The 13,457-nt window shown below is 37.1% G+C and overlaps 1 protein-coding gene across 1 annotated transcript in view; it reads right to left on the minus strand.

The window, feature by feature from the left end:
• Positions 1–702: 702 nt before the first annotated feature.
• The window catches only part of RPAP3 (RNA polymerase II associated protein 3), a 62,910-nt gene continuing 50,155 nt past the window's right edge, over positions 703–13,457 (minus strand). The window contains 5 exon segments of the mRNA XM_043969283.1: positions 703–1,085; positions 7,096–7,196; positions 7,823–7,920; positions 9,630–9,825; positions 10,939–11,177. Of these exon segments, the coding sequence (XP_043825218.1) occupies positions 1,000–1,085; positions 7,096–7,196; positions 7,823–7,920; positions 9,630–9,825; positions 10,939–11,177 (720 nt within the window). The 3' untranslated portion in view covers positions 703–999.

The following is a 13,457-nucleotide window of genomic DNA, read 5'->3' on the forward strand; positions in this document are numbered from 1 at the left end:
TATAGCTGTTAAAACACTATTATAACAAAGTCAAATATCATTATCAGCAAACATCATGCTAGGTCTCCTAGGGTCTTATCTCTACATATTCTCCTTGATACTGATTCCAGGCCTGGTGTGAGGGGTGCCATGTCACAAACCTTACAATTTATTATATTCATTCCGTAAACTCTCTCATTCCAGGAACTATTTGTAGATCTAAACTTAATCAAAGTTTGTTCACTCTTCAAAGATATGAACTAATGAGCTAAGTATTAGCTTTGATTTTTTTCAAAATTCCTGGGAATTCCACAGTATTTGTTTTTATTTTTACTGAGTGCCCAAAGTGCAGCAAGGAATCCGCTGCCCTATATGGCTTATAGTCTAAAAAACCAGATATTTACAGATTGTTTTTGTTGCTTATCTGCCATTCATTGGTAGACTTGATGTAAACAAGAGGAGGAAAGACTACAATGAAAATCATTATTTTATCTATAATCCCCCTTTAAGGTCTTTTAATACATTTACTACATTGAGCAGTCTAAGGCAACTCAGATTCTTTATGGGTCTGTATCATATGCTACCAGAAACTCTGGACAAATAACAGTTCAGTTTATTCCTTTTTCATGCTGCCAAAAAATCCATATTTTGATAAAGAACCATTTTAAACCAGTATGAAAATCTTAATGGAGAAAATATAAGGAAGTAAAAGAAATGCTGTGCTTAGGATGTGGACAATTTATTTCAATTTAATATTTCAAGTTATTTCTATAACAAAACACTCATTTGCTTCGTTATTTCTTTTTTATTTTCACAAAAAGATTTATAAATAGCACACTTTTAAGTACATCACACTAGTGCAAGTCATTAGCCTATTCAATTGACCAACATATCTAAAGAATATTCTTTTTTTTATAACTTCGTAGCCTTTAGAAGCAGACCTATATAATACTTTGTCTTCAGTAGGAAAAACAAAATTTTACTTATGAAAACAAAAGGACAATAATTTCATAAAAATAATCAACTATTGTATCTTTTCTTGAGTGCTTCAAGAGAACTGTCCTTCAATCCCGAGTTTTCCATGTGACTAAATAATGCAAATGTAACTAGAAGAAAAGAAAAATTAAATATTATTTTAAATGTTCACCTTCATTCCTTTTTGGGGGGGGCAGAGGGGAGCAGGGCAATGAGGTTTAAGTGACTTGCCCAGGGTCACACAGCTAGTAAGCATTTGAGGTCAGATTTAAACTCAGGTCTTCCTGATTCTAGGGCCAGTGCTTTATCCACTGTGCCACATAGCTGGCCCCTGCTGTCACTGCTTTTTTTGGTTTGTTTTTGTTTTGGGTTTTTTTTTTTAGTGGGGCAATGAGGGTTAAGTGACTTGCTCAGGGTCACACAACTAGTAAGTGTCAAGTGTTTGAGGCCGGATTTGAGCTCAGGTCCTCCTGAATCCAGGGCCAGTGTTTTATCCACTGTGCCACCTAGCTGCCCCCTGCCTTCATTGCTTTTTAACATTTGGCACTTTGATGCATCCTTCATTGATATCCTTCCAATAATGCATATAACAACCCAACAATGCCTTCTCATCCTGTGCAATCTTCATCTAGGCCTTTCCAGATATCCCCTAAAAGGAATTTTTTTTTTCAGAGCATAATTCTAAGATGTAACAGAACATCCTAGCCCAAGACTTGTCAAAAGAGATGACTTCTACCTACTTCTGGCAATTCACAGGCACAAATGATACCACCAGAAGAAACTTAGGAAGCCCTACCAAAGATCATGAAGTCTTAGGTGAGAAACTGAAGATCATTGTGGCACATGCAGAAAAGAAATATTTGGGATGAAGAACAAGGTAAGAAGTTAGTGTCTAAGTATGGGCTTCCAATTTCTGGGCCATGGTTTAAAATACAGAAATGTCAGGCTCTTAGCTAGTAACTTAATGTACCTAACAAGGGCTGGTAAAATGTATTTGCTTAGAATTGCCAATCCAATAAAAAGGGTTTAAAACTGAAAAGGAACTGGAAGGAACAAAACTGGCAGTATATATCCACCAAGCCAGACAGATGCCAGAGAACAGGTATGACAGAAGAATAACAAGTTGCAACACCAGAAATGCAAAGGGGGGGGGGGCGGAATTAAAGAAAGGGGGCAAGTAACAGATCCATGGCTTCAAATATCTAGGCATAAATGTAGTCTGACAACAAACAAGGCAAATGTGGGTTCCTATTTGCAAAGAAAACTAATGTGAATTACAAAATACAACCATATGAAATACTGCTACAAATCATCTGAAAAGAAATGCAAATCAAAACAACTGAGGTCTCCACACCCACCTAGCAAACCGAGAAAGAAAAGCAGCTGACTGCAGGTAGTCAAATACACTATGGATGGTGCTTTGAAGTGGTCCAATGATCCTGGAGAACTTCGAATTCTGCTAAAAAACTATTAATCAATTGATTCAAATATCACTACTATGAATATGTTTCAAAGAGCTCAAAGATAAAAAGGTTTGATATACATAAAAATATTCAGAGCAATAACTCCCTTTGTGGTAGCAAAGAAGTGGAAACAAAGCAAATGCACACTAACTGGAGAATGGCAAAACAAATTACAGTACCTGTATATTATAGAATATACTATGCCATAAAAAATAGGAATATTAAGAACTGAAAGGAACATGGGAAGACTTACACAAACTAGTGTGGAGTAAGCAAAACTAGGAAAACAATGTATGGAATAACTACATAGCAATGTAAATTGAAAAGAACCAATAAAACTGAAAGTAAACATTATATAATGACCAAGCTTAACCCAAAGAGATAAAAACAACTCACTCCCTTCTTTCTACTGCATATACTTTCAGACTTTGTTGTGGTGGTAGTTAGTTTTGCTCAACTATTTCTTCTTTCTTTCTTTTTTATTACTAGGAGTTGCATGCTAGGTTAGGGAAGGGGAAGGGAGATAGAAATCAAAGTGATAAATAAAAGTAAGTGTGTGTGTGTGTGTGTGTGTGTGTGTGTGTGTGTGTGTGTGTGTGTGTGTTAAAAATGGAAGAGTGATTACAGGATGGGTGGGATGATGATGATACCCAACAATAAAATGAAGGCAGAGCTGCTCAATTAGTTTATTTCTGTTTTTTCTACCAAGGAAAATGACCTTTCAACTATAAATGTCAAAAAAAGAGGCAAAAAAGAATTGATGAAAAAAATAAAGAAATTTTTAAAAAACACCTAGCAGCCTATAATATCTAAATCCTTGGGTACTGTGAACAAACTGGCAATGTCAGTGATATCTAAAAGATTGGGGAGAACACAAGAGACACATTCCCTGACTTTTTTTAAAGGGAAGAGTAAAATCTACAAACTATAGAACAGTAAGACTTTACTTCCTAGCAAAATTCTAGAATGTATTATTTAAAGAAAACTCCAAGAAGCCAAAATGTTGGTCATGCCAGATTAACCTTATTTCCTTTTTTTTTTTTTTTTTTGCCAGGGTTACTGATGGAAATGCAATAGATGCAGTTTTACCAAGATTTTGGCAAAGCACTTGATAAAGGGTATCTCATGTTATTTTATTTATTTTTGCGGGGGCAATGAGGGTTAAGTGTCTTGCCCAGGGTCACACAGCGAGGAAGTGAGGCCAGATTTGAACTCAGGTCCTCCTGAATCCAGGGCTGGTGCTTCATCTGCTGCGCCACTTAGCTGCCCCCTCTCATGTTATTTTTATGAAAAAAATGGAGAGAGGTGAGCTAGATGATATTCTGGGGGAGCAGCTAGATGGTGCAGTGGATAGAGCACTGGCCCTGGAGTCAGGAGTACCTGAGTTCAAATCCGGCCTCAGACACTTAATACTTAACTAGCTGTGTGACCCTGGGCAAGTCACTTAACCCCAATTGCCTCACTAAAAAAACTAAACTAAACTTAAAAAAAAAAAAAGATATTCTGGATAGGTTTGAAGCTGGCTGAATGGCTAGACCCAAAGAACAACCACTAATCATTCTTTTTAAACTTAGGGGTAGTCCCAGAGATTTGTACTTGCTTGGTCTTATTCTTTTTTCCACATTTTTAACAGTGATTTAGATCAGGGCTTCTTAAACTTTTCCCCCTTGAAAACCCTTTTTACCCAAGAAATTTTTACGCAACTCCAGGCATACAGGTATGTAAAATAGCTATATAACCTTTTACCATTGCCAAATTTTTCATTACCCCCACATTCAGTTACATGACCCCACAGTTTAAGAAACTGATCTAGATAAGAGTATAGATGGAATGCTTATCAAATTTGCAGATGGTACAAAACTTGGGAAGGACCATTAACACTGGAGATAACAAAGACAGAATCTCAAAAGGTCTTGGCAGGCTAGAACACTGTAATCAATCAAATAAGATGAAATTTAATCAGGATAAAAGTAAAGCGTTACATTTGGTTTCACAAAACCAGTTTCACAAGTACAAGGTGATCAGAGAGGTTTTTGAAAATGATCTGAAGTTTTTGGTGGACTATAAGCTCAATGAGTTCCATTAATAAAGTATGCACCATGTCTAGGGATGTGGTAGTTATGCTGTACTGTTCCCTGATAACACCTTATCTGGAACACTGTATTCAGTTCTGAGTACATTTTAGGAAGGCCATTCCTAAGAAGAGAATCCAGAGGATAGCAACCAGGATGGTAAAGGGTATGGAGTTCAAGCTATACAAGGATCAGTTGGAGGAACCTAAGATGATTAGCCTAGAAAAGGGAATACTCATTGCTCATGAGTGACATGATTATCTTCTAGTATTTGGAGGGTTATCATATGGAAGAGAAATTCTATTTGTTTGGTTGGTCCCTGGAGGTCAGAAATAGGAGCAATGGGCAGAAATTATGAAGAGGTAAATAATTTAAGCTTTCTATTAGAGGTATATAAAAATGGCTGTCCTAGTTGTACTACCCTAGAGGTAGTAGTTTCAAGCAAAGGCTATATGACCACTTGCTGGATATGTTATACAAAGTATTCTCTAACAATTTCACATATAGAGCCATTGAGGTGCTTTCCAACTTTGAAATTCTGTGATTCTTTACAGAACCCTAATTCTCACTTGCCCTTCTCTCACTTAGAAGGAAGTATTTTTTCAAATATCTTTGCTAATCTTGAATAGATAATTACATTTACTTGGCTAAGCAGCTTTAAATGGAGCATTAGATTAATCTGTTTGCAAGAATTTGATACACAATAAGGACAAGTGCAGAATAATAGCAGTAAAAAAAAATTCTGATAAAGAAATGTTAATGATATATAACTTATTTTGAATTGCTTGAGTTCTTGTAGGTGGGGGTGGGGAGGAAGAGAAGTTGGAACACAAAGTTTTTAAAAATTTGTCAAAATTTGTTTTTACATATATTTTGGAAAAAATCATTAATGTTATGTTACAACTCAATTAATTTTTTGCTTAACTCAAAAATTCAGCAAAAAACCTTTTGGTTCCAAACTTCATTGTTGAAAATATTTTTAAGACACACAAATTTTGGGGACAACTAGGTGGCGCAGTGGATAAAGCACCAGCCCTGGATTTCAGGAGGACCTAAGTTCATATCCTACCTCAAACACTTGACACTTCCTAGCTGTGTGACCCTAGGCAAGTCACTTAACTTTCATTGCCCCGCAACAAAATAAAAATGCATTTTTCCCCTTATATAATATATACAGTATAAGGAACATGGTCTGATTATTAAAAATTCTATGGTAGGGGCAGCTAGATGGTGCAGTGGATAGAGCACCAGCCCTGGATTCAGGAGGACCTGAGTTCAAATCCGACCTCAGACACTTAACAATTACTAGCTGTGTGACCCTAGGCAAGTCACTTAACCCCAACTGCCTTACCAAAAAAAAAAGGGGAAAAAAAAAATTCTATGGTGGTCAATCATGACAAAATATACCTGTAGTCCCTGGCACTTGGGAAGTGAGAGAAAAGACCAAATTTGGACTATTCTCAGAACCCTAAAGACAGAGAGTGAGTTTAATTTCAAGCCCCACAATTTTGTTGCCCAAACTTCCCCATAGGGGGGCCACCTGGCATACAAAGCTCTGAGAAGCCAAGGCCCCTGGGACTTAGACCTGAGCAGGGCTTGGAACAGGGACTGAGCTTTATGGGAACCGAGCTAAGCTGGGAATTCATCTTGAGGTGCCCAAGGTGATTCCTACATGACCCTGATTTTAGTTTTGTTTCTTGAAAAGTTATGTATGTTTTCTTTGTTCACACAGCACTGATCTAGTGAGAAATAGACATTCTTGCTCAGAATAACGTTAAGGCATAGTGTTGCAATCTGATTAGTTGACTGATACAATCTGATTGGTTGCTACAGTTACCATATATGGGAGGTTGGTAAAATGTGCTGACTGGTTGTTTCCGTAATGCTGTATGGAACTGTAATACTATAATGTTATTGATTGAGAGGGACCTTTGGTGGGTATAAATAACAATGCTGGACTTTACTTTGGTGCACTCTCTGGCACATTCAGAAGAATGCCCATCTTCACAAAGATAAATAAAGAAGCCTTCTTTATTTGCTGCCTGCTTGGGTTCTTTGAGCTGCGACCTGCTAGCAACACTTGGGCTGCAACACTATTCAAGCTGTTAGCTGCATTTCTAACAGAAGGCTAGGGCTAAAGCTGATCAGGTCTATACAGTAAGTCTGATACCAATATGGTGAGCCCCCAGGAGCTCCCCTAAGGAGAAACCAAATGGCCCAGGTCAGGAAAATTAAGCAGGTTATGGCTTCCATGCCAATCAAGTATTGAAATTAGGGCCATGAATGGCTGCTGCATTTCCAACCTGAGCAAGATAGGAAGATACAGTTTTCTCCCTCACTTTCCCCCACCAAAAAAAATCTGGTGGTACACTAGTGTCATTATAAAAAAAAATCACTGTCCACAGTAATATCAAGTAGATGAAAATGAGGAGACTGACCCAAATGACTACTGAGTGCTAGAAAAGGCCTCAAAGTTCATTTAATTCAATCACCTCATTTTAAAGATGAAGAACTTATCCAAATTTTTACAGGTATTAAATATAAGGTTTATGCTTAAGAAACATGCAGTAATTACCAAGAATGGAATTTTTTTTCACAATACCTACCCTTTTTTTCCGATTCAGACATAAACATTACTGCCATATCAAATCTTTTTAGTTCAGATAATCTTTGTAAAATTTCCAGGATAAGTGATGGTTTTTCTTTGCTGAAATGATACAAAGAGGAAAACAAATCAAAAATAGTATACTTTCAGGCAGCTAGGTGGTACAGTGGATAGAGCACCGGCCCTAGATTCAGGAGGACCTGAGTTCAAATCCAGCCTCAGATACTTGACACTTACCAGCTGTGTGACCCTGGGAAAGTCACTTAACCCCAAATGCCTCACAAAACCCCCCCCAAAAAACAAAACAAAACAACAACAAAAACCCAAAATAGTATACTTTCTTTTAATTTTTCTTCATAATACTGTTTTAATTTCTCAGAGATCAGGACTTCCTTCCATCTGAAAACATTAAATCTTTAATTTCTCCAGAGACAAAGAATCAAATCGAGTAAAATAAGTTGAAAGGGAAATATATTCATCTTTGGGTACTTGGAAATGATAAATTAGCTTACTTATCTGCTCTCTTCTCCCCACCCCTTCCCCAGAGGGGAGAAAATATATTCCTCCCCCCCTTTGACATTTTTCTTTCCAATTTCAATACTTAATATTTCTTAAAATTTCTACAACCATAAAATTCATGAATGTAATAAATAGCAATTAATTTCCTCCATTACAGTAAAAGAGTAAAGCTTGGTAACATATTAAGAAAATTAAGAAACTCAACTTACTCGATGTAAAAATCATGCAGAATTTTCAAAATTTGGTTGAATACATCCGGCTCTAAGGATTTTTGAAACAGCTTAGGGTATAGGGAAGGCTCAATTTGCTTGGAAAAAAAAATAAGAATAGTTATAAAAGTTACTGAGCTAAATATATGTTTATATAAATCATAATCACAAATACCATTTTTCATCAGCTATTTATGAACAGAGAACAAATTTCAAAATGAGAATGACTACTAGATACTAGTAGCCATACTGTATTACAACAGACTTGAGGATACACACTGAATTAAAAGATTTAATGGGGTGTACAAAAAATAAATTATGTTGCAAAAATTTCTAAGTCACAGGGTCCAATGAAGAAAAAGAAACAGAAGTCTCCAAGCTGTAGGGAAATAGGTTTATTGAGGAGGGCCTATCTCACAATAAAGCCGATCTCAGGCAGTTCTAGGACCCGAGAGATCCCGAGAAGAGCCAGAATCTGGTATTTATACCCCATACAAGGATTAAGAGTATTTATACACTACTATCTTTAGACAAACTCCTCCCACAAACACTATCAACACCAGACAATTCAAGTAGTACTTGTAGAAAAGTATACATAAAGTGAAGGAAATAGCAGTCTAAAGTAGCTGATTGTACTGTGGATGTATTCTACTTCCACTGGATGACCTCAAGTTCTGATTGGTCCATTCTAGCTCAGGCGTTACTATTCTTGGTACCTGACCTTAATCTGATTGGATGCCTAACCATAGTGGACTCATTCTACTAGTGGTTTCAGAAGCATTCCACAATATAGCATGTTTATAAGCTCTACTAATATCTATCTTTCTTACTCCATTATTATTTGATTAAGCTACTAAAGAATATCTAAACATGTTGAATGACAATTTGTAGTTTAAATACTGATTATTACCATAGTTAAATCACTTATCTCTAAGGGTTGGGGAAAATCTCACTCACATAATTATAACCTATAAAAAACCAAAATATAATTAATAATCTTTACAGCTTATTCAGGCCTGGAAAAGCAGAGTTCAAAAACGTATCTGCACAGGAGACTTGCCTATCTATAAAAGAGCTCTCATAACATTTAGGCTTATTAAATTTGAAAAGGGCAAAATTTAATAAGTGGATAATTTTCTTCAACCAAATAAAAACCTAACAATTGGAAGAGAATTCCTGGAATAAGATTTTTTTTCATTATTTTGAAGAACTCAACCAGAAAAACAGGTTATAATGTTGATATATTCAATTTACATTAATATCCTGTACAACAGGATAAAGGAAAACAAACTTTGCCTAGACACTCCAGTTTATCCAAAATGGCATGTCCCAAACAGAACTTATTTCTTTCTCTTCAAATTCTCCTCTCTTCCAAATTTCCCTATTATTGTGAGGCCTACCCTTCTTCCCCTCATCTTTTTGTATCCTTGGTGCCTAGGACACTTATTAAGTGGTTGCTGACTGACTACATGGATCCATTTTTATATTATGAGTCCGTGTGATAAGTAAAGAGTTGACTTTTAACCATTTAAAGGATTATGGATACCTTTTGCTTTTAATAACATCACTATAATTTCCAGATATACAACTGAACTTTTCCCTTGTAAAAAAGAAAAACAGCTAAGCAATACCAATCTACACAGCAACCATGTTTGACAAAATATGCAACATTCTGCATCCAAAGTCTACCAAGGACTCCAAGGGAAGGAAAAAAATGCATTTCTTCAAAGGTTCTCCAGGGTTGATTATGACAATTATATGGCGTTCAGCTTTCTTTTAAATAGAACTGCTAACTCATATCACTCACCCTTAGATACTGATATAACATATCTGGAGAATTTTTCAGTTTTCTGAAATCAGATTCCAGCTGAAATGAATTTGCAGGTACTGGTGGAAGAACAGTTGTAATAAATGGAGCAGGTATTTTTTTTACTTCAGTGGAATTTTTCCTACTGAAAGACTGATGTGCAGTTGATGAATCCACTTTTATATTGGCATGAGGTCTGGAAAATATTTAATAATTTATGTAGTGCTTTACACACATGATCTTATTTGAATCAAACAATCCTGAGATTGGTGCTAGAGATACTATCTTTTTTTCATAGAAAAAGAAACTGAAGTTCAGGAAGGTTAAAGGGCTTGCCCATGGTCATTTAGTCCTAGCTGTCAAGCAGGAGTTGATCCTAAGCCTTCTTCAGTTCAACACATGGCTGCCTAAGCTAAAGTTCTTGGCTGGGAAAGTTATTATCTTAAAAACCAAATATATGAAACATACAAAAATATTCTTGCTATAATTGGAGTCTTTTACTATCCTTTGAATGTCTTAATTATCAAATTTAATCAAACTTTATTACCAAATTTTCTTTAAGAGACTAAAAAACTGAATAACTTCTGAACTAAAGTCTATACTACACATTCAAGATACTTTCTTATTCATTTATACTTCTTGCATAGTTGCCCTAAGCTATACTGTCTCAGCAATATCAGTAATAGCCTATAATTAAGTTCTACCATAACTTTTTTTTTTGCGGGGCAAAGGGGGTTAAGTGACTTGCCCAGGGTCACACAGCTAGTAAATGTCAAGTGTCTGAGGTCGGATTTGAACTCAGGTTCTCCTGAATCCAGGGCCAGTGCTTTACCCACTGCACCACCTAGCTGCCCTCTACCATAACTTCTAATCCTCTATAACATCATTCAGCTGGTCACTAGAGAAACAAACTGGAATGATGATGATGATCTGAATTAATGCTTGGACCTCAATGGCATTAAATTCTCTGACCATCAGTCTATTTTCAGTCATTATAATGTTTACTTTCATGTACATAAAAAATAACCACTGCTCCTAAAGACAACACAGAACCAATAAACAATGTTGGACAAGGGTATGCCTGTAAAAATTAATTTTTTTGGTAGCAAACCAGCACTGATAAGTCTTAGTATCCTTTCCTTGTGTTTCCTTAAACAAAATCTCAGACATTATACTTAAACAAAGCAAGACAAAACAAACAAAAACACACTGGTGAAAATTTAAAGTATCATATGATTCTATTCAAGCCAAACTAGGCAGTTTTTCCATAGCAATTATGTCCCCAGCAAATGTGCACATTTGTACTCACTGCAGGACTGGAGTATCTGTGATTTCTTCTATTTTTGATACTTTTGCTTTTGGAGTATCACTTGTGGGCAAAAGCTCATCTTGGCTTGAATTCTTTTTACTTGTAATAGCTGAAGCCTTCATAACATTTGTTGGATTAATACAGTTGGTCTCTAACATGGAAATGGTATTTGTTGCTGGCAAATCAATATTTTGCACAAAATTACCAATTTCTTCAATGACGACTGTCTTCAGTGGTTTCTAAATTGAATGTCAAAAAGTCAGTTCTTTTGATACATACATTTGAACACTGATGGTTTAATATTACCACCAACACCACAAATATTTGGACAAATTCAAGGGACACTATCATCTTTTGGCTAATTTTCTTCAGACTTATACTCAAAGTTTGATGGTTCCTTTTAGAACCAGGGTATTCTCAAACATGGAGTACACTCTTAAAGTCCAGGGTTCTCTGATAAATCTGCATAAGCCTCCTCCACCATAATACTACAAAGAACCACAATAATCTCGATCATTGCAATCCTCCTCAAAGCTCCTACTGGAATAGCAACAACTTCTTATTTAGGGGACGGGGGACAGGACTAGAATCCTTGGACTCAGCCTCTAACTCCTCCAGAACTGAAATTCCAGAAGGGTACTAATAAATGGTGGTCTCCAAGGGAGCTCATGTTAAGACAGCTTTGGCTGAGACAGTGGTAGTGCCCAAATACTGGTGTCTCCTCAACAATGCTGTACTGCTTCTTTCCAGAGCCAGGAACCTACAGTACAGATGGAACAGAGGCTGCAGAGAGCATGAGCCACCTCAAGTTAACCATGAAGGTGTGTCCACCATAGGGGCTGACCCCTCCCCAGACAGGTTCCCAGACACTTCGTACCTAAAAGGCTAAGGTGTTTCTTAGGGTGATAGTGGGGGGTTAGAGACTGCTCATACTTCCTGAGGCCTTGGACTTATGGTCCTAGCTTCCTTGGGTATGACGGAGGTAAAGTACAGAGTAGTGGCTTCTAAAAGAAGTTCACTATTCTGCCTTCACCACCAGCTTCCTCCAGGAAAAAGATAACCTTCTAGAGAAAGAGAAAGATGGGGAGACTAGGAAAGGGAAATGATGAAAGGAGTGAAGAGAAGAAACTAGAGGAAAGATTGAAGAAATGAACATAAGAAATGTAAGGGGAAAAAAGAGACAAACATTTATAGGAAGACAAGTGGTGAAAAAACCAGAGTACTTGGGAACAAGGAATGGGGGGGGGGAAGTGGGGGGAAGAGAAGAAAGGAGGTGACAATATAATGAGTGGGTTAAAAGAAAAAGGAGAAAATGCCAGAGAAGATCCAGGGGAAAGAACCAAGTGGGGTGGCTAAAGGGTGATATGTGTTTAGGAAAACTCCTGGGGCATAGGGTAGGAAAACAGAGTTGGGGGAAGGCGGTGTACAGGGAAACAGGAAGAATGAGGGAAGAGTATCAAAGGAGTAGTGGAAAGAGTGAGAAGAAAATAAGGAGAAAGGGGAGAGGGGAAAGGGGAACTGTGCAGCAGAGTTTTTAGTCAGAAAAGGTACTTAATAAATCTTAACTTCATCCTGAGCACCCAAACCCTTTATGGAACCCAAATGTCCACCTTTCCCCATCACCTATTACCCCAATTCTGGTCTTCGGGCCCCAATGTCCCGCTCTATTCCCCAGCCTTCTTCCCCTTAGATAGGAATCCTGGTACTCCTTCCCCCTCAACTATATCTCTACTCTGCGGCTGAAACCCAGATGTTGCTATCCCTAGATACCTGCACTCTATCTCCCACAGATAATCCCTACACAAAGGAAATTGCCCAAGAGTGGTGTAAGGGTAGAGATGGAAAATGATTCTGGAAAGTGGAACACCTCTCTTCTTGCCAAGTCTGAATCTTCCTCCCTCTCAACTTATAAAAGGCAAGTCCCCTGAAGGAGGGGGCTGGAAATACAGGTGTCTGAAGAGAAAACAAAGGGAAAATTATTCCTTTTTTCCTCAGGAATAAATCCAAACAACCTAACATTGAATATCCTCAGAAACTATAATCTACCATCCCAGCTCTCTCTCATATATTTCCCTCTATATATTCTATGTTCCAGCCAAACTGTACTCTCTGTCCCCCTGAGATTATTCAATGCCACTACCTATGTCTGGAATGTCCTTTTTCCTTTATCTCAGGCTGGTTAAATCCTACCCATCCTTTAAGATAGTTTAAAGACATTTAAAATCCACTTTTTCACCCCCCCCCATAAATGTCCACTGACAGTTTTCTTCATAAATTCTCATAGCTGTGTGAGCTATTTCATTGGATTTTTATCTCATACAATGTGCTGTGATGATTATTGTATAATGGCTCTCACAGAGAAAAAGGCTCTCTTCTTTGAACATCTTTCTGTTGTAGGAGACTACTACCAAAGAGTTAAAAAATCCCAGTTTCATTTTGTAAATATGAATCAATTTTCTAGACTAGGGTTTATTCATCCTTAGTCTAGATAAGCAATATATAATTTATGAGGGGATAAG

This window comes from Dromiciops gliroides, chromosome 5 (assembly GCF_019393635.1).
Source record: "Dromiciops gliroides isolate mDroGli1 chromosome 5, mDroGli1.pri, whole genome shotgun sequence".
NCBI classification, from domain to species: Eukaryota; Metazoa; Chordata; class Mammalia; order Microbiotheria; family Microbiotheriidae; genus Dromiciops; species Dromiciops gliroides.